The sequence below is a fragment of the Phasianus colchicus genome, chromosome 6, assembly GCF_987193195.1.
Source record: "Phasianus colchicus chromosome 6, bPhaCol1.hap1.1, whole genome shotgun sequence".
Lineage (NCBI taxonomy): Eukaryota > Metazoa > Chordata > Aves > Galliformes > Phasianidae > Phasianus > Phasianus colchicus.
In genome coordinates, this window is record NC_143441.1 from 15,539,273 (window position 1) to 15,561,750 (window position 22,478).

Here is a 22,478-nt window from a genome sequence, read left to right on the forward strand (position 1 = left end):
TGTCAGTATTAGAATTCTACATGTTGTACATAGCAAATGATGGGGCGCTGAAGTAGCCATCCTTTAGCTCTGACTTTGTTTTTGAGTGCAACAACAAACTTCTTGGGAAATAAATACCTACTCAGTGATGTCAACTGCTGTCTGGAGCTCTAGTTTCATTTATAATCTGCATTTAAGAGGCAGCTACCTTGTAAGTTCTCTGATCACAGACCTTTTTTTATTTTTCAGAACAGTTATAGTTTGTGGTGGATTTCATGATTTCAGAAGTTACTGCTTCTTTAATTAAGACTGGTCATTTAGGAAGATGAAATCTTGATTTAATTTTCCTATCAATGATTACACTTAAAAGTATTTTCAGAGGGTTTTTTTTTTTTTTTTTTCCACAGCGAAAGCTTCTATCTAGAAACTTTCTTTCTAAAGATAGAAAGTTTCTATCTTTCCAAGTTTTTTCAACTCATATCATGTTGTAAGGTCTTTTCTCGAAATTATATGATAAGATGCCTGCAAGAGAAAACACTGAACTATCGTGGAACATGTCTTGATTATTTGCTCTGATGTCAATGAATGCTATGAGGTTACTTTTATTATATAATTGACTAAACGCTGAAGTACCACTCAGAAAAATTCTTGGTGACTCATCTGATTTTTTTAAAATGTCCTTAAGGGATCTTCATAGAGCTATTCAGAAAAAAAAGCTTATGTTAATCAAAATCTTTGGTTCTTGTGTGTCTTCTGCATCCTAGCAACGATGAGCACAAAACAGGAAAGACGCAGAAGGTTTATGTTTCATTTTACAGGAGATAATCAACTGAGAAATCTCCTCTTGTTAAGCATTTGAAAAAAACATAAGTTGCCTTACTCTTCCCACCCATAATAAAGGAGTAACCATGGTAAAAAGAAATATGATCTGGTTAATACACTGAGCTGAACATCAGAATTTAGCATGTGCTCTGTGACTTATGCTAGTTAAGTTTCCTACACATCTGTTTTTTCTTTCTGTCTGGCTTAGTCTAATTAGTATAACTCACACAAAAGACTAAGGATTGTAACCAAAGTCTATAGTTTTGATGGGTGCACATATACACATGTGAATATGTGTTGTAATGGCTTTTAGATGTCTCAATCTCCTTATCCTTTGTTAATGAAGGACAAGATGAACACATGAATGTGTTTTCATAGTATCTAATATGAAGAGACTTATCTCCCTGATGTAGCTGCTCAGTGGGGTTCTAGCATAATAAGTGATAGTAAGGGAGCTGAGGGGTGTTGACTGGTGTTTAGTGTTGTTCTGCAACATGATTTCTAGTTTTCTTTGGTAAATTTTAATATGTATTTTCTCAACTTTCAGAATCAGAAAATACTACATCTCTGCCATGTACAGTGAGTGGTGAGACAGACTCTTTGGTGTGAAATACCACGTGCTTGTAAATATAAGCTGGCAGATTTGCAAGTCAAATGTTATGAGTCAAGTAACTGATCAAGAGAATTTAGATATGAGTTTTTTACTGGTAGAGACCATTTATTTGAAACAAGCAGTATAGTATTTCAGATCCAATTTAGTATATGAATACTGGAAAAAAGGGAGTTGTTTTAAAAATTTCAGGAAAAAGATGTGTTCAAACAGCATTCTAGCCATGTGCCTTCCATTACGGTTTTTCTCCTACATATATTTCCCAAATATATTATATTCTTACATTACATTACATTACATTACATTACATTACATTACATTACATTACATTACATTACATTATATTATATTATATTATATTATATTAAAGGCAAAATGCCTTTTGAGTGTAATTCAAAATGCTTATCTCAAGCAATGTTATTCAGGTTCAGTAGGAGATTTTAGTTTTGTATTTGTATTATGGTTTCTGCATCGAACACAGGTAAATTATGTATTCCATCAATAGGAACTGTCAGCTTTTTCTTCTGAAAGTCCTTGTTTGCTTTCTAGATGGTAGATGCTGCATTTTCCTATCTATTGTGTCAAAGTTAGTTGAAATATTTTTACATCTAGAAGGAACTACATTGTTTGCTATTGTGTATAACAAGTACTCTCACAAAATCTACTTTTGGTCTAACTGCTACAGAGTTTCAATGGCTGTTTTGCAAACATGAGCAAGGAATAAAATAACGTTTCTTTTCTTTCTTTCTTTCAATCTGTGTGTCTTGTTAAGTCAAGTTTGACTTAAATAAAAGGTAAATAATTCAGGGATGGTTTTAAGTGAATTCCGTGTGACAGAAGCCAGTCTTCTGCAAGATTTTTTTTTGCATTCAAGGCAGAGCATCTTAGATAAATAGGAAAAATAGAGGAACTATATTTCAGTTCACAGCTGAAAATGTGGTTGAACACAAGAAGATTTAAGATTCTCAGAAATATTTGCTCTCTGAAAGCTACTATTGTTCTAGAACTAATGACTGTAGTAGTAATACCAACAGTAAGTAAAATAGTGTAAGAAGTTTGTTATCTTTTTTCTTCTAAGCTACTATTTGATTGACTAGGTGGCACTATTCTTGTTTTATAGGAATGCTTGTGATATTACTAGTGTGGGAGAACATCTTTTGTAGTCAAGAAGGTGGGGATTTGTATTGAAAATTATTGATTGTATGGGAAAAATAAATTTCCTCATTTTCTAGTTAGACCTTTGGCCAGATGAAATATCTTTTGATTTAAGCATATATTTATTCCTCCTCTTTCAAAGTGAGATACCATGTAGGATAGAGTGACCTCATGTCAGAATTAGTGTCAAATAAATGGTTTTGTAGCAATGTTTAAAGTCTCAAGCTTAAGATGGTAGCTTAAGATAAATGCTTGCTTTAAGACAATACTTTCCAGGTGCATAAATAATCAATTTCACCAAGTATTACTCACCTTTTTCATGTTTTTAGGCAGTATGCAATGCATGACATATATGTTCAGGTTCAGTTTTATTGCTGATTGGATGTTTGACCAATACTTCATCATACTCTTGTCTTAAAATCAGTATAATTACTAAAGCAGTAAGTTTAAGTAGTTAACTAATAGACTGGTGGCAATAAAACTCTGGTAAAACAAGCTTTAGACAACCCATCCAAGGTCCTCCTAGAAAGTGGGTAAATATTTTATCTCCTTACACAGACTAGAGATGCTGTTGCAACTATAGTGATAGCAGTAACTGAGTTAAGTACTTAATGCTAACCCAGACACATCTGTGGTCCTGCAGCCTACATGTGTTCTTTGTTTTGGTGAATATCTGTGAATTCTGCAGGGTTGGAAGTAAAACGCAAGCACATTTTTGGCATGTCAAACAGCAAATGTGAATTTAGTTTGTCTACCACTGATTTTTAAAAGTTATTTTCAAACCATATCTGAGAAATAGAAAGAATGATCATGGATATCTATAATTATTTTTTAATGCAGAGACAATATTTATGCATTTGTTTCAGGTATCATACAACAAAGCCTTGGTACTTCTGAAAGACAACCTCAGATTAGGTACGTACTATTTATAATTTTAATGTAGATTATAAAATGGTCATTGTTATGATCAGTTACAGTCAGTCAATTCACAACAGAAAAGCTGCACAATTACTTCCATTAAACAATTCCTTATTCACTGTTACAACTTCATTTTGTATCAGCCTACAATAATTAGAGTGCTTTGAGGCCCTGAAGATGTTTGCACAAGAAACTTTACGTGAATAATTTAAGGACTGGCATTAAACTGATGAAGTTTTATAAGTGGACATTACTACATCATTATTAAAATGATATAAGTTGATTAGAAAATTCTGGTTTTGAATTTTTTCACAGCTGTTTTTTCATGCAAAATTTATTTTCTTGTTTGATATTGTCAAATAATATCACAACACTTTGAGTTCATGTAGGCCTTCTATACAAACTTAATTTTTTTCAAATTCTGTAGTCCTGCTCATTGCTTCCCAAACATAAATGAAAACAAAATATTGTATGGCCACTCCCATTCTCCCTGCAAAGATCTTTCTTTTCCTGATGTAATGAATTCAGAAATGCCTCAAATGCATTCTTTACCAATCATTATTTTTTCTGATGTCTCTGTCCTCATCCAGAGATTCTGTTCTTTATAGCTTAATTACTGTTTTTCTTTCACATGCGAAAAAACCTCCTGATTGTTTTCTTTTTAACTTTAACTTCCTTATGATAACTTCATTGATCCCTTTTACCTGTTTCCATAGGCTCAGTTATACTTAAAAAATATTACTAAAACATCTCTTATTAAGCTACTTAATAACCTCTTCCAAATCAGGGTCTGTTTTCTTGTTCTGCTATTTACCACTGGCACTAACTTAATCTTCTTAAAACAGTGTTTTTCTGACTCCATTCTCCCATCCTGTTAAGCTATTCTTAAGGACCTTTCCAAGGATTGCACATGGCTTTATCACCTAATCTGCTGTCTTTTTAATTTTGCATCTTTTCATTGCATGTAGTTATTCATACCTGCAAAATCATGCTACAAATAATGAAATTAGCTTTATATTATAGCTCATCTCTGTAAGCTCATCTCTGTAAGATCTTTATTTGGCTGTGAAGCTTACAGTTGAGTTCTGTATAACTACATGAAAATTTGTCTGTGCTTCTACTTCTACCCATCCTGACCAGTAATACCTTGACATCTGAGCCTCTGCTTTAACCTGTATGTCTCTCAGACTTGCCTTCAGGAATATGTTTATATAAGAATATGTAAGAATATATATTAATATATTTATCTAGCTGTTCTGCCTTTACATCTCTAAGATATACTCTTTCCCACTGAGTTGTCTGCTTAAATTGATGCTTGAGTTCATAGGACTGTCATGCAATCAATATCACTGTTACAATGCATACATTCTAGTCACTCAATTGCCCATTAAGTACCCATTCACAAGGAACATTTCTATAGCTTTACCTTCAACCCTATCATCATCACCCTTTTTCTAGCTGTGCTTTTCCTATCACTTCAAAAATGGTCCTTTATTTTTGTTTTCAAAGATGTTCTTGCTAAGAACATAACCATGCAGTTTGTCACTTGTCACTCACTAGCTCTCCAGCTTTTGTCCTGTTACAATCAATAATGGCAACCTTCTACTGGCTGAGTGCTGGAGCAACAACTTCTTTTATTTTTTCTCCATCTCTGCCCCTTTTTAAACATTAGCAACACTATCTTCTTATCTTTCTTCATAGCTTCTTGAAACTTTATTATTGTGTATTCTATATGAAAATAAATGTCTAATATAATAGGAAAATAATATGTGTATATTCTATACTTTATATACTTTATAAGTCAAGCTACTTTGGACAAGTAGAGTAAACTTTATATGAGTTCTGAATGAACAGTCAAAAACTAGTGAAATGGGATAGACTTTGTTTAGAGGAAACATGAGAAAGATCCAGCGAATACTAACATTTCCTCTGCAGCCTCTAATGCTCAGCATAACTATAACAGTTTTGTTCTGAGTTCTTCTTTGTTTTGTGTTGGTTTTTTTTTTTGTTTGTTTGTTTTTTGTTTTTGTTTTTGTCCCTCTGTTATTCTATTTTAATAATAGAGACTGTACTGAAGGCCTGGGATCAAGACTGCGACCAGGTAATTTTAAACTTAGAACAAAATAAAATTGTAACTGAAATTAAGCTTAATAATTCCCAAGTTTTTAAAATTTGTTTTTCTGTTGCCTAGATAATATCTACTCTTTTATTTCTTCAAACTCACTTCCACTTGATCTCATTCTGAAAGTGCCTCTACTTCTGAAACTGTCTCTAGTCATGTGCAAGGCGTGCACTAAGATTAGAGACAAGGTGGCTGTCCTATAGTCTTCCATTCTTCTTTGCAATAAGAAAAATTATAATATTATCTAATATGAGGGTTTTAAAAGGATAGAAAAGCAGACATTCCAGATGAAAATATGTTGTCTGAAAAATTGTTACGGAATTTTAAAAAGTAAATTTCAATACTACATTGGTGTGACTTCATTTTAATGTTTGTTAACCTAGTTCTGCTTCTTCTAAATGCAATTGGAATTTTTTCTATGAAAGGAATATTTATTAGAACCCTTGTAAATTATCATGTATTTATCCATCAACATTGATGAAACAAATTTTGCAATTATGATACTTTTCTTTCATACTGAGAAGCTTCAGATACTGTAAGTTGGTAAGCTCTGACTTTGTAGTACTCGGTATTCTCTGAATTAAATAATAGTTGAAATAAAATTATTTTGAGTAGCTGGAATGTTGATCTTTATGAAAACAGTACTGCATGCACATGCTAACTTCTATTTCACAGCTTTTTGACGTAGAAGTTGCATTAGGAATTTTCATTGCAGAGTACAAATCAAAATTTGTCCTCTATTTTTAGCACTTTTCAGTACTGTTTACTGATGAGTGCTGTTATAATAACAACACGCATTTCAAACCAACTATCCGACCATAATCCATCAGAGCTGTAATGATCTAGAGACAAACACATTAGCCTTTGCTAATGATGTAAGTCCTGTGGGTAATTTAAGCAGTTTTGATATCTTTTGTCAGTAATGTTTTCTTCTTCAGTAAAACAACACAATTTACATAAGGTCTAACCTGTTGTCTTTGCTTCTGGATCTAGATATATCCCAAATAAAATCTACTTTCTTGTTAAATGAAATTTCAAATAAATATATTGATTTCTTGGAATTCTCCAATGTACTTTAAGTTTTGTTATTGTTACGCTCTTGAAAGTGTTGATTAAGTTGTGATCAGCCTATTCACAGGCACATTTTTTCATTGCCCAAATAATGCTGTTCTTTATTTAAAAACAACTACTGTAGAGTGGCCCAATATAAATGACTTTATGGAAACTCCTGAATTTCCTAGCTAAACTGAGGACTCTAGTCCTCAGAGCTCACTTTGAAACACATAGACATTATAAGTGTTTTAAGTATAGAAATTGGTCTACTTAGACCACTAAGTCCAATTGTTGCTGGAATACTAGAAAAGGAACGTTCTCTCCACTGAAGATCAGAGAAATACATGTTATGTTCTGCTCAGTCATTTCTATTCTCATATTAAGCAGATTTTTCTTAGAACAACAACAACAACAAAAAGCATTTTTGAGACGTAAAAAGAAGGGGGACTGATTTATTTGCTTTTTTTTTTTTTTTTTTTTTTTTTTAACACAAGCCAATAGCAACAAAGAAGTCAAATACCACAAAATAGGAACCAGTGAAAAAGGTAACTTGTTGAGGAAATAAGTTTTTATCGGTGTCCTAACAAGAACAGGAGATTTCAAGACTGTAATGGCAAGACCATGCTATTGCTGTGAGAACTTAATCTATTATTGGTAAAACAGCTGGCAGATAGCTGAAAATGAGATGAACAGAGCTAAAGAAAAAATCGTTCTATTTGTGGCATGTCATGTATTAGATTGTTACAACATAGCTCTCACCATTACCTAGCTGAAAAATGAAGCTAAATTCTTCTTTAAGTAGCTTAAGGGAAATGCTCTCTTTCTCTCTTTTGTGGTTAAGAGGAGACCAGAAAAAATGCAAAACTGTAATGCCTCTCTCAACCTATCTGCCAAAAGGCATTGCAACAAAAAATCTGACAACAGAAATGATGTCCTTGTCTTCTTGATCATACCAGAAGTGTCTCTGTTCATGGAGAATTACATTGTCTGTATTTCCTTAGTTTCTGGCAGGCTTCAACTCAGATCTGGTTAGTCCCTAAAAACTTCAACCTGTGAATGTCTCCTTTCTGACTCTTTTTAGAGGAGTCAATGGAGAAAGAAATTCAACAGGAAGAAATGGTAGTAGTTCAGTGGTGGACCAATTAATTTTAGTATTTCTCCCTCTCAGTGGAATTTTCATTCTTGTTACCATTCACTTTAAAAAAGCCAGCAATCTCCATCAGTATATTCTTATTCCCCTTTTAGGTAGGGTTATCTTTCATGGGGAGGAATTTCTGACAAAGAAAAGAAAGTGCTGATTTTCTGATGCAATACAGAGAAGAGACAGAAAATTCATAGCTTCTTGCAAATTTTCCTCATCTTTCTGTCAAAATAAGCTACTGCTAGGTATTGGAAACAAGAAGTAGCTGTGATAAAACAAAACACAACACTATAAGGCAATTTGAAAATAAATATTAATATTCTCCAAATTGTTTGTATAAGATATAATCTTGGAATTCTTAGTAGTAAAAGGAGAATTAATTTCATGACATCAAAGTACTTTAAAAAAAAAGTGTTTTATTTTGTGGAAAAAGATCATTCTGTTAAAATATATTCTGTTTATAGTATCTTTAGATTTCCTTATGAATAAATATAGAAAAACTTTTATCATTAGTGAGGTACGCTAATATATATATATTTTTTCTCTTAGATAAAGTAAATTTTAGTATAATGAATCATAAAATTTAGTATAATGAATCGGAGGAAGGGATTTCCTTTTGAAACCCATTATTAAGTCCATTATCTAATCTTTTAAGTTTTCAGATTACTCTTTTTTGTTCTTGTTCCTAATGCTACTAGGAAAGCAAGTCATGCATAAAAACTCAGTATTTAAATCTACAGGTTTTAAAAAGTGCTCACTATTAATATGTAAAGGCAGTAAAATGAGCTGTCCTGATTTTAGTGTTGTCATCTACAGCATCGGCAGGAATTGCTGTATCGCAAAGGAAAGTGCGTCAGATCAGTGACCCTGTTCAGCAGATTCTTATTCAGCTGCACAAAATTATCTTCATCACTCAAGTATGCATTACTGTTGCTTCTGACATTCTATCCATTTCAGTTATTTGCTGTTGTCAAAGTGCTGCTAATTTAGTTGCTGTTCGTTAAAAACAACAGAACTTGACATTTTTGCAGATGGCAGGATGTTTTAAAAATACATCATTTAAATAAAGACTAACCTCAAATATTAGCGTGTGGAGGATGGCAATAATTGAGTCATGAAAAAATTCTTTGGTTCCCCTCAGAAAAATGGATTGTACAGTGATTTATTTTTATAACATTCTGTCATGTCAGCAATATGAACATTTCAGGTGACAATACTGCACACTGATATGAAGAGTACATAAAATTCTTTCCTCTATAGTAATATTTTCTAAGTAATAATTTCTATTATCAATATGTGGTAATAATTTCTTAAGAAATATTACACTAGAAATACTATCCTAAATATTGAATTTTAAATATTTTAATATGTCAATATATATTTTTTCAAGTTTCAGACTTATTTTAAAATTGTTTGAATGTTTAATAATGAAAGAATGTTAAAGTTATTTCATGCTGACTCCAAAACAAAAATGGAGTTGGTATAAATCTGAGTTGAACTCTCAGCTAAAAATGTGATAGACTTTTGTTCACCAGAAAGATTGACTGCAATTCAGTTATTTGCAAAATATGCTGTTCATAAATAAACATCTTCTTACTTTGTAAAATGAATGGTTTGTATTTGGAAGTGATGTTTATCACCTCAGGGCATTTCAGATTGCTGAGCCAAACTTGTTTAAAACATAATAGCATAACTGAAATTAGATGCATTGGACATGTCTTGAGTGTTTTCTTCAAACTGTCAGATCTATTGAAAGAGATAACAGGAAATACATTATCATAACAAAGAAAAAATGGTAATTTAAAATAACTGGATTTGGCATAATTTATTGCAATAGTAAGCCCATTTCCTGCTAACTGAAATGAGGCAGTTCAGACTTTATGTGGTATATTATTGTATTCGTATATTACTCGTTTGTGCCAGATGCATATTAATGAACTTACCCTCTGTAGTGAAGAAGATTTTCTCTAGTGTCCGACTAGTAAATGCCAGTTCTCATAACTGAGATCTAACAGTAACTCAAAGGCTCTCTATCTAGATTGGCCACTGAAGCAGTAGTAACACCTTTCAGTGTCAGTTGGTCTCAGAATTAGAAGGTAGGGGTACCAGGATCCAAATCTGTCCTTGTTCCTGTGTGCAATAGGCTTTTTGAGTGCTTAGATTCTTGCAGATATAAGGTGGAATATTTTTAATAATACATAGTTGTATCTACAACTCCCAATTACATATTTCAGCTGACAATTTGAAACTGAACTTTACAATGCAGAGTTCTTTGCTGTTAGTTCTTGGCAATCAAAGCAGCCTTCCCAATCCAGTTTCCATGGGAACAAGAGCCAGACTGATCTGTTGGAAAATAATTTAAGAGAAAGCTTTTAAAAAAGCACAATGTAAATCGTCAGCCTTTTAAATTTTTTTTTAACTGATCTGACATCTGATTTCCTTAAAACAAAAGCTAAAATTGAACAGTACTGCCTAGAGCATTGCTGATTTTCTCATGCAGTGAACTAGTCCTTTATCATTGTTGCCTCAGAATGTCCCAGCATTGCCATGGTACATTAACTGCACATGGTTTATTGCAGTGGTATGTAGTCTATAGAGTATCTTGCAGCCATTTCTTTTGCATCATGTTCTTCCCCTCATGTATAGGCCTGAAAAGACTAATATTTATCTGCAGCAGAAAACTGTATGCAGCCAGCTGTCTGATGAAGTTTTAGAACTTAAACTCAGTCCGTGGTTTGCCAGAGGAAATTAGCAGTGGCTTCTGTGAGGCCAATGTATCAGTTCCAAATTTATAACTATCTAAGAACAGTAGTTTGTTTCAGAAGGAAAGCAGTCTGTAATTTATACTGTGACAGCGCTTTGAATGTGAATCATCAAGGGCCAAAGCCTTCTTATGTAATAAAATAACTTGCTGAATTCAATGGAGTGGCACTATGTGAATTTACATCAGTGATAGTGATTATAAAGTGTATACTAAATAACAGAAAATCATTGTTTTACAAACACTGTCTGAAGATAAACTACAGAGAAACAGTATAGGAGATTTTCTCCAAAGAGCAGCGCATAGGAATGGTGATCAGATGGACCGGTGACAGATGTGCCTATCAGTATGACTGCAGTGACCAACAGCTGAAGCTACTGAAGCTCCAGCATTATGGTTGGAGCGTAAAAATGATTCTCAAATCTCAAAGATCAAGGAAGCAAATCTAGCATTAATTATACTACACTTAATATAATGGCTCTTACCTTTGAGTCCAGAAGGACTAAGTTATATAATCTGCCAAGCCTAACAGAATCAACGAACTAAGGAGAATTATTTTAATATATATTAAAATCAGGTTTCGTACTGTTGCCTATCACTAGGCTATTAAGCATTAATGTTTCTTCTTGCACTGTAGCTACTTTCTCAGTAATGGTACTGCTGATTAGCAGTTTATGGGAAGTGTAATTGGGTGGTGAAAACATCTGTTTCTCTGTGTTGTCTAGCTTCCTCCAGCTTTGCAGTGCAACTTGAAAAGGAGAGTCATTGAGAGATTTAAGAAGTCCCTCTTCAGTCAGCAGAGCAATCCTTGTAATCTGAAATCAGAAATGAAAAAGGTGCAGTACACGAATTACTATCTGTCGTCTCTTCTTCTATTTGAATTAAGCTATCAATATTAATATCATAAGAATATGAGTGTAATATTGCATTTTTTCAAAGGAAATTTATCATATCCTTTATTGGGAAAACATGGAGGTCTCTTAAGTAAGCAGTCGCTGCATATTGATTTCAAGTTTGTCTCTGATCAGTAGAACACATATTGTAAATAAGAGGTCCTGCAAAACAAAATTCATCTCATCAGAATTCAGAAAGGGAAAGGAAGAAAGAATGGCAAAAACTGAAACATATTTTGTAAGCTTTTAATTTTTGTAAGCTCTTATTCATTTATAATTAGATTGCTACTATTATTGATATTTTGGCATGACATGAATTTTGAGAAAGCACATAAATCATCCATTGTGTCCAAAATATAGAATGTCCTACTGTGGTATAGTGTGGTATATTCAGCATGAGTGTAGTATCATTAGTTTAAAATGCTACAGATTTGCAGGAATTGTGTGACTGAAGAACCATGCCTTCATGTTTTCCAGTAGAATAGTGAATACTTTCCAAGTGGGAAAGAGCTAATGATTAACATCAGAATTTCTAAATGTTCTTTTAATATCTCTGGAGAAGACAGTAGTCAGTAGAGGTTTCAGAAGCCACATTCTCAGCTTCTGTGTTCTGGGGGAGATGGAAACTAAGATATTTCATTTTTGAATTGATGACAAATCAGTTGCTAGTGAATACACAATTTGGTGACAAGGACAATTGCTTAACATACTTCTCAGATATGAGACATAATACAACCCATCTAACCTAATCTGGTTGTCTCCTATCCACAATGGATTGTGCAATCTTCTGTGTCATTGTTTGCTATGGATGGACTGACTCTCACCCCAATTACTAAGTCTGCTCACTACTTTTAAAATAGTTAATCTGAAATGCTTAACTTCCAAGGAAAGTGGCTATGCAATGTTTACACTGGTTTACATTGTGCATCTGAAAGATAATTAAAGATGCTTCTTTGAGCTATCAGTTTCACGGATATCTGCTGTTCTATAAATCAACCTGCATTTACGTTAACCGATTCTTGTATTTTAACCTTAACATTGAATCTAACAAAATGTTTTCTATTAATGTGTTACTGAGTGAGTGTTGCCAGGAAAAGGTGCCCAAAAAGATGATATGTAAAGGAAATGTTTATTATAAAATTTAATCTAATTTTCAATTTTACAAATTATCTCAACTGTAAAGCTTTTAACTTCAAAACTGTATTTATGATTGAGGAAAATGGAAGAAATGCAGTATTTATAAAGTGAATGGTAGTAAATTGAAGGTGTTAGAAATACTGAATGTAATTCTGGGCATTCTACCTCAAACAAAATAGAAAACAGCAAAAAAAAGAATGATAGGGAATTGATAAGCATGAGTGAAGTAGCACGTATTTTGAGTCAGTAAGAGCAAATAAGTATTTACATATAAGCACATTTTGAGAATTTTACCATAATCACCACTACAGTTTTGTTGGATAACAGTAATATAGTTTGGAGGCGACTCAATGCTTTATGCAATGTGCAGCTTGGGAGTCTGCAGTGTTCATTGGATGATTTTGGAGAGAAGAAGGTAGAACATTTGTACTTGTGTTCACTACTGTTTCATTAAGCTAAAATGTGTTGAAATCTCCTTTGACTTCTGATTGTGTAGGAAACAGAAAAAGGCAGACTCCCAACCAGAGATTTATGTAGGGAAGGCTGGACTGTTTTAAAGAAGTCTCAGGAAGAATGGAGATTTTAGGTGTCCTTTGCTTTTATCTTTTCTTTCTTTTTCCCTTCCTCCAGCTGCTCCAAGGTTCTCCTGAATTGATTGATACCAACTTTTTTACAGCAGATTGGCATATGGTACTTCTCTCATCTTCTGGCAATATGTTAGTTCCAGAAGATAGAAAAGGTAAAGAAACAAAATTTCTGTAGTGGCATGTATTTTTCTAATAAAAGATATGGTACAGAAGTCTAAGGGGTGGAATGCCTCCCCTGAGGGGACAGGCTGAGAACTGGGGCTGTTCAGTCTGGAGAAGAGAAGGCTTCAGGGGGACCTGATAATGGCCTCTCAGTATCTAAAGAGGGGCTCTGAGAAAGAAGGGACAGACTCTTTAGCTGGATCTGTTGTGACAGGACAAGAGGAAATGGTTTCAAACTTAAAGAGGGAGATTTAGATTGGACATAAGGAAGAAGTTTTTTACAGCAAGGATAATAAGACACTGGAACAGGCTGCCCGGAGAGGTGGTGGATGCCCCATTGCTTGGAGACATTCAAAGTCAGGCTGGATGGGGCTCTGAGCAGCCTGATGTAGCTGTAGTTGTCCCTGTTCATTGCAGGGGAGTTGTATTAGATGACATTTAAGGGTCCCTTCCATCTCAAAGAATTCTATGATTCTATATTATACTACACCGATAAGTGTAAAGTGTATACATGTATTTTAGAAAATAGAGTCAAATATAATTTGGACTAGAAATACTCAGTGATGAATTATGAACTCCATTTTTAGTCAAAACTACTATAACTGGCAGCAACTATGTTGAGGAACCACAATCTCTAGTTCAGAGACATGTTCTGTCATACACCTCAACAGAGCAAAGAACGTATTGAAGGAACCTAAGAGAAATGCGCAGCCGCATTTCATCATTTGTGCCATTTCCATTCTTCTAAATGCAGAAAAATATATAGCTATGAATGGACTAGAGGTCACAGTAAAGTTAAAAACTATAATTCCAGAACGAATGGTGAGAAACCTTGGTTTTGCTGGCCTTTGTCTTGAAACTGGTAATTTCTAGGCTTAATGCAAAAACTAAGAATAATACTAGGTGTCGAGGGTGACATTTGGATAAGAAATGAACCCCTAACTTAACTTAAAATGTAAGGTTTGGGTTTTTTCCCAGAGACAACAATAAAAATTGATGAGACATTCAATACTGGTAATTTTTTAATCCCCTAATCTGTAAATAATACTTTTGTCAGAATTTGCTGCTGGCTATGTGCCCTTCTCACTTTAAACTGTAAATGGAAAAGAATAAGAATGTTATATTGCTGTGTTCTTTTCTATTAAATACTTAAAAGAAATCACTATTTTCCATAATTTGAGTCTCTTTCATAATGTGGAAACATCTTGTGACTCAAATGTCCACATCATGCCATAAGATCCCTCCTGCTTTTGCAAGAAGTCATTACAGTCAGTGAAATAAACTGCTGACAACCAAAATTAACAAACATCCTGTGTCATTCTAAATTATCAAGAATTGCTAAGAAATTGATAAAATAACATAAACCCCAGTTTCAGGACTATAACATTACTTGCCTCTTACTTTAAGGTACTGTTGGCACTTCTGACATAGCAGAAGGGATGACATATGAGCAGTTACAGGTAAGCTTTGTATGTATGTACTAATGTATTTCATGGCTTGTAATTAAGGTAATTTATTGAAATGAATTTCTTTTAACTTGTAGACCTTAATTGAGGAGGTTCTAGAGGAAAGTGGTTATTACAATTTCTCTTCGAACAGGTGAGTTTGAATATTCAAATTAAAAAACATTTAATTATGATGTGTTATACATAAATGTATCATCTGTCTGTTTAAATGATCGACATTTCAATTGAAGCTTAGTCTGATACATCACTATAATAATACTTGGATGCACAGACAGGAAGAATTGGTATGGGTATAATTAATCTAAGCTGTTTTAGCTGCATCAGTTTTCTTCACTCAGGCAATAGACTGCTACAAGCTTGACAGCAATCTCATCAAATTTTTCCTATATAAAGCCATAGATGAAGGAAAGTTTCATTTTAGTAGATATTTAGTAGGGGTATACTCTAACATTACGGGGTTGAAATGATGAAGTTGGTCTGCTTAGTAAAAATGGAAAGCAGAAGAAGTAATTGCTAGCACAGAAGTGTAGAGGATGGAAAAAAACTGAGGTCTTTGAAACAAGGCATATTAAGTCTTTGCTGCAAGAACCCTTTGAGGAACACAAGAATAGAGAGTATTTGAAAAATGTCCATACTGTCCATAAGCTAAGCATTTCTTATTCTCTTACCCGCTAGCCTGTATTCTTTAGTAGAAAAGAAGTTCACTGCTTCCACCACGTCTGTTCCTTGTGTTTGCAGTAATGAACATTTTAATGCCCACAATACCCTAGTTAATCTTTTTGTTAGTTTGTTTTGAATAATAATAATTTAAAAATTACCCCAAATCCAAAGATGTTTGAAGAATCTGTAGGTCCTGATGCTTCAGTGATATTTTTCAGTTTGTTACCTCTGCTAATTTTTTTCAATGTGAAACTATTTATAGACTCCAGCTCAAGAAGTTTCAGATGTTACTCTGAGTATTTCTATAGCCTACTCACTATATTGGAGCTCCAGCTTACAAATGTCTTGCAGCTGCCAGCTGTAAGTACTGAAAAATCGTGATTCAGAACTCCCTAAATAAAATAATAATTTGGTCTTTAAACTCTCAGAGTACAATTGCATCATGTTTACATATCACTTTTGCAGCCATGAGGTGTAATGAATTTGTTTCCAAGTGTTCTGAGATATTGAACATTTTTGTGCCAATCAGATGCTTCCAATATTTGGGGCAGTAGAAAAAATATTGAATATTATATGATTAATGAAAAAAATATGGAAAAGCAGGTCACTTTTAACACTGAGATCCAGCAGGACTTACTGTAAATGTAGAAATGTGTTGAATAGGCATTTAAGTTACAGGCTGGCAGAAAGCATATTATTGCAATTTACTGTAACAGAAGCAGGTGTGTACTGAATATAGGCATCAGTATTCACACAAACTTCTGTAAAAATAAGATACCTATTAATGGAAATGTAAAGGACAATTAACACAAAAGCATTCTAGTACTTTCCATGTGTAATACAGGAGTGCCACATGAGACTAACAGCAATGCAGTAATTAACATTGTTTTTTTTTTTTTCTGGTGACAGCATTTATTCAGGACTGCTTAGTTTTTTTGCATTGTTGCAATTCCCCCACAGAGTAGCTGTTCTTTAGAATCTTGAGACATATTTGTGCATTTTTTGAAGTTTTGTTTTAGAGGAAACATATGAGAACATTCTTCATTGCCACCCAGGTTAACAGTGTAGTGTAGATTCTTTTCCTTACATCATGTTTATCCTACAAGGGAAGAAGAGCAGGAAATATATTTCCACACATATGCACAGGCTGGGGAAGAAGTCTGGTGTATGCTTAGCATCCTTCTTCACAGTGTCTTTCCCCAAGTCATGCAACTTCTTCTGCAGTACTGATAATGTGCTATCCACAGACAGTGCTGATATGTACTTTGTTCACAAAACCTGTAGCAAAGCCCAAACTGATTTTGGATTAACAGAAATCAATGAAGAGAAACTTATTTAGAAATTTAGGAGTATGTTGTATAATTTGATCGTTTTGTTTTGTTTTGTTTCTTGCTTACAGTTGTTAATATCTGTGAGTAAATGGAGTTGCATAGACTTTGACCTCCTCCACTGCACGTGGGTTATTCTAGTGTGTTCTGGCTTTGGCTGGCAGATACACAATAGCTACACTGCAACTCAATTGTTGATCTGTCACCAGCAACAATAGACTCTAGATTTTTCACTATACTGTCAAATTCTATTATCTGTTGTGATGCATAATAACATTTAGTTCCCCTGTCACTGTTATTTCAATCTTCTTTCATTTAATGTCCTGCTCCCAAATAAATTAGTATTTTTCCCTCTCTTTCAGAAATTTGACACACCATGCTTTGACTTTGGCTGTCAAGAACATCTATCTCTTTTTCCAGAAGATTTATCATGTTTTCTAAAATATGGTTCACTCCATGCCATTAAGAGCTTTCAGCACTTTTTTTTTCATCTTATACTCTGGCCAAGTAACCAAGCAATCCAGTCTCAATAGCTGTTGAGTGCTGAAAGATTTATTTGGCAAGCTCTTGTGTGTCATTAGGATTTGCCTCAAATTCTCCAAAGAATTTAAACCATCCAGGAGGACAAAATTTATCCTAAAACGTCTCTGGGGAGATGTTGTGGCTTTTCAGTACTTAAAGGGAACCTACAAGAAAGCTGGAGACTGACTTTTTACAAAGGCATGTAGTAATAGGACAAGTGGTAATGGTGGTAATCATTTTAAACTGAAAGAGAGTAGACATAGATTAGAAATAATGAAGAAATTTTTCACTTTGAAAGTGGAAGGCACTGGAACAGGTTGCCCAGAGACACCATAGGTGCTCCATCCCTGCTTCAAGGCCAGGTTGGATGGGGCTCTTGGCCTGTTGGTCTGGTGGCAAGAAGATTGGACTAGATGATCTGCAAGGCCTTTGCAACCCCAAATCATTCTGTGATTCTATGATAAGGCTCAAGATTCCTCAGAAGACACTTCAGGACACCACAGACTTCATTTGTAAATTTTTTAAGGCTTGTTTCTTCTTTTTAGGGCCAAGTTCTGCCATGATTTCTGAGCAACTTAATTTGACAGTGTTAGTGTTTCAAACCTACAAGAATTCTGCTTTGGAACAAAAACTTCTACTACTGCTGTGTATCAACATGCTTTTATATTTCACAATAAAATTTAGAATAAACAGCTTTATGACATATTCTTACTAATGAATTCTTCTAGGGGGAGATGTATAATATTTCTTTCCCATCATTGTTGCCCCTTGCTCTGATCCCAGAATTCACAGAATATGTGATTGAACACAAAATTTCAGCTGGGGTCAGTGACATGAAGACTGTAGCAAGATTAATAAACTGTATAAAGAGTTAAAAATGATTCAGGCAACTTGATTGAGTGATGAAAAAAACATGAATTCTTTAGAAAATGAGGCAGGTTCATAAGAAAAATGTCATGCTTTTTTTTTTCTCTCCAGTTTCATTATAATAGTAATTACTATCTCAATACCAGTCATTTCATGGGAATTAATGACCAGCTGAGGATAATGACCATCAGCTTTATCCTGAATAATCAACTTGTGCCCATTTATCAGTAATGTCCTGAAATTACTCAGCACTCCAATGATGTTACTTACTTGTACAGAAATTCCATAAACATGCATAAAAAAGGTAGCGTTTCAAAATTATTCTATTCACACCCTTTGTGCCATTCTTTCTTATTTTCTATCTTGATTTAATATTATACTGCACCTGAAGTAGGCTACTCATTGTTTGCAAGTTCTTTTGTGACTATGGAATACTACATAAAAGGAATACTAGTGTCAAACTTTCAGCATGTTTCTTTATGTTAGAGTAGACACGTAGTACCCAAATTGATGGGGAAATCTATTTTTAATCAATTGCAATAAGAAACTTAATCCAAGCAGTAACTCAATTATATGAAAAAAGATTTGATATAAATAAATAAAAATAGCAATGGTCTGAGACAGTGGTTGGGTTCAACTGAGTGATATAGCCCATATGATATAAGAGGTCTACTTACAAGAAAAATGTTTCAGCGTTAATTTTGTAAGACAAAAAACAGCTGCAAAACAAGAATAGAAGAAAAATGTTTCCATAATTAAGTGCATGCATTAATATGTTGTCAGTTATAATTTCATGCCTTTGTTCAGTGCAATCTTTGGCATTGTTATTGAGGTTTTACAATTAGAAAAATAGCCATTCATGTACTTAGAGCTATTTCATGAAGAAGAACACTGTCAAATCTGCTTCTAATGATTGCTATACATTTTTAACTACTCAAAGAATAGCTCAAGGTATTACTCACAGAAGGATAATATAACTCAGGAATTCTGAATTTTGCCTGTTTGAAGCATCTTCATTTGTACTGCAGCTATGGTTCATAGGTGTGTCATCTGAAAATAAAAATGCATTACTGGCTCTTTTACTAGCTGCAAATTCTCACTGTCTTCTATTTATTCTTCAACATTAATATATCTGCTTAATTGTGGCTCAACATTACTAGAGAATTCAAATTTGTATTTAGCTTAGTTAATATTTTTTACTGTTCTAGAACAGATCAAATTAGCCAGTAGATGAAAGTACATAGCTCCAGCACTCCTGAAATCTGAAATATTACGTGATGTCTGGGAGATGTAACACCTTCTACTACTTTTTATTCCACTTTCAGTTAATGTTGCCTTAAATTTTCTGTTGCTTTCTTCTTATGAATGATTGTCCATGTTGATTATTACTTATTATGTCTCATAAACCAAATGTAAGATTGTTTTCACCAGTAATGTTTCTTAGAGTTGTACCAGCAATCTGTTGGCTTGCACTTTTCCCCAGTGTGGTAAAAAAGCAAAAGCTCAATGGTCACTTTTACTTTATTATTTTATTTTATTTTATTTTATTTTAAACATCTGTATCTGTAAAAGTCCTTGATGTAACCCCCTGTAGAGTCTGCCTGGCAGTGTAAGTATGCAGCCGTTCCCAAAGACTACATCTTTTAAGCGAGCTATCCTTCCACTAAGAGGCAGTATTGGCCTACCTTTACCAAATCACAGATTCTACAAAAATGAGGAAAAGAAGCAGCATGAAAACATGGAATCATAATTTCATCCAACTCTTAGGATAAGGCGGTAATTAATTCTTGTCACACTGGTGAATAGAGAGTGTTCCAATGACAACAAAATATGTGGACAAGAGATGAATTAAAGACACTTACTGGACAGAGTTCATCATTGCACATGGCAGTAAGCACGCTGCACTTGCTAGACATAAACTTCTTACTTGCTAGAGAAATAAATTTTATTGACTAATTACAGCTGAATCAGTATTGACTATACTCAAAAGAGAAGATACAAGAGAAATGCCAATGATAATGGTACAGTGAAGCTTTAAAGACATACTGACTCATAAAGTGAAAAAAATGTATACCTTAAATGCTAGGATATTAGCAGTTGCACGTGTCAAAATCAGATGGCCAAATCTGAAAAAGTTACTGCTAACTGGATCTTTGAAGAATTTTGCAAATGTTTCTATCACTTCAAGAATGGGCAATTCCTAATGACACGGGAAGATTTTCATTCTTCTTATAATATCAAAATAAGACATTTACCCATCTGGATAGTAAGTCAGTCTAAGATCTTTATTTCAGGCCATTTTTTGGTGAACCATCTCTATAGGAGCTGTAACAGAAACTGTTCATGGTTCTAGTAGTCAGCATCAAGAGTACTGGAGTTGGATAGTGCCAGGTCTTCTGTGTATAAATAACTTGCAGTTAGAACCTGGTTGTGATTGTGCTGGGTGGAACAGAGAAGTGAGCCAGGTATCCATCTGCTGTAACTACCAAAACAGTAGATCCTATGGTACCAAAATAGATCCTACGGTAGGGCTGTCATTGATACAGAACATCTCACTTCACTCAATATGTTGAAGATTTTCTTTAGTAATAAGGCAGGTAAGAAGGGGCATTTTAGTCCTTTCATTGAAAAAGCAAAGGAGTTGAGTCTCAACTACTATAGAATTTTGGATTGCTGTTATGTATTGGCTCATTGATACAGTTCAGTGATGAATTCACAAATCAAATGGTCTCCTAACAGTGAAAATGTCTGAAGTCCATGCTGTATAGGAAAAGTTTATGAAGCTATCTGTCAGCCTTTGGACTGTGGGAACGACTGTTTTCAACACTAGGCAGATGGCTCTGATCTCTTCCAGAGATCATATGCTCTGAGCTCTCAGACATACATGTATGAGCGTATTGTTAGAAGCATCTGTCATCACAGACTTGTTCGTCTGACTTAATAAGGGTTTGCTCTTGCTTCTGCAGTGGGTCTTTCTATAGCTTAAGAAAAAAGATTTACATTGGGACTGATTTATTTTTGTCTGTGAGATATCTGCTTGGCAGAATTCTTGTATAGAGAATAGATAGATAAAGCCTGCTCAATAACATCAAATAAGAAGGCAGTTACCCACTCACAGAGACTCAGAAAACTCATTGTAGTCTGGAGTCATTCTTGTGCTAGAACTCTTATAAACTACACACTTTGAGTAGAAGTGAAGAGGAATTATCCTTTATTTTGTTTGAGTCTTTGATGGTTTGCTCCAGCTGGGGCAGTTTAGCTGAGAAAAATGGAATACTTTTCCATGCTGCAGCAAGATGCAAATGAAAGGAGTTTTAGCGACTGGCTTGTATTCTTCTTAAGTTAAGTGTGGGATGATCCGAAAGCTTTCTGACAAACAGAAGGCTTGATTGGTCTCAGTGTTTAAAAATCACATTCATACAAAGATAAAACCTTTTTAATAGCATCAAGGAATCTTTGGTAGGGGAAGACTGTAACACAAATTGTTGTTTTGGTTGTTTTGCAGTGTAGTATACAACCAAAGCTGTTCTGGAATGTCAGTAGGGTTAGTAACTGTTACAGTGTTCCACTAAACACTGTAGTTGTGTCACTTGCCCTTAAAGACTGCCTTTTTGCTAGTAGAATTTCCACTTACAGATAAGTGGGAGTCAGATCTTCATGATAATCCTTAAGATAATTCTTAGATCTCAGCAAAATGTCAGCTCCAGTTTTTAAATTCATTTTCAAACCTTTTACTTAAGGTTAATTATCTGAAAATTATGGAAAAAGCTGTTTGTATTTCTGGAATTTTCTACCTGTAAAAACACTGTGATCTCCTGAGTTTTCCATGTTTCCATGGAGTTTTATAGCTATAGATATCTGTGCTACTGAAGGAACTGAAAGATTTTAGCTTTAAAGCACTGGATGAAGGCATTAAAAATATGAAGCTTTGCCCCACACTTCTTGCTTATGATAAAAATAATCCAGTGTCATTTTCTTTATTAAACTGTGAATTAGAACAAAGATTTCAAGTTTGGCCACGAAAGTACCTCTTTTGTCAGAATTTCACCATTCTCTTAGACATTTGTGCCAGTGTAACCAAGTGTAATTTTGAGAAAAAAAATCACGGTATGTACATGCTGAACAGTAGTTTTGACTGATCACAGAAATGCTATAAGATTGAGCCTAGACATCAGAACAGAAAGTCAATGTGATCGTTAGATAATATCTGAGCAAAGAAATGAGAAGTAGAAACTGATAAGGTAAAGACTGGAAAATGAGCAGCAGATAAAACCAGTACCGAGTCAAGAAAAGCA

The 22,478-nt window shown here is 34.1% G+C and overlaps 1 protein-coding gene across 12 annotated transcripts in view; it reads left to right on the forward strand.

Annotated features, from left to right (window-relative positions):
- NEK10 (NIMA related kinase 10) overlaps window positions 1–22,478 on the forward strand; it is an 88,769-nt gene that overhangs the window by 61,896 nt on the left and 4,395 nt on the right. For 3 of the 12 annotated variants that reach the window (XM_090142530.1, XM_090142531.1, XM_090142532.1), the window contains exons 29-37: window positions 3,433–3,481; window positions 5,548–5,585; window positions 7,154–7,204; window positions 8,617–8,717; window positions 11,287–11,397; window positions 13,222–13,330; window positions 14,748–14,800; window positions 14,884–14,939; window positions 17,157–17,970. In XM_090142530.1, the coding sequence (XP_089998656.1) occupies window positions 3,433–3,481; window positions 5,548–5,585; window positions 7,154–7,204; window positions 8,617–8,717; window positions 11,287–11,397; window positions 13,222–13,330; window positions 14,748–14,800; window positions 14,884–14,939; window positions 17,157–17,235 (647 nt within the window). In that variant the 3' untranslated portion in view covers window positions 17,236–17,970. Of the gene's footprint in view, window positions 1–3,432; window positions 3,482–5,547; window positions 5,586–7,153; window positions 7,205–8,616; window positions 8,718–11,286; window positions 11,398–13,221; window positions 13,331–14,747; window positions 14,801–14,883; window positions 14,944–15,728; window positions 15,816–17,156; window positions 17,971–22,478 lie in introns of those variants that run through there. The other 9 variants (XR_016467717.1, XM_090142533.1, XM_090142534.1 and 6 more) reach the window with 8 other exon arrangements.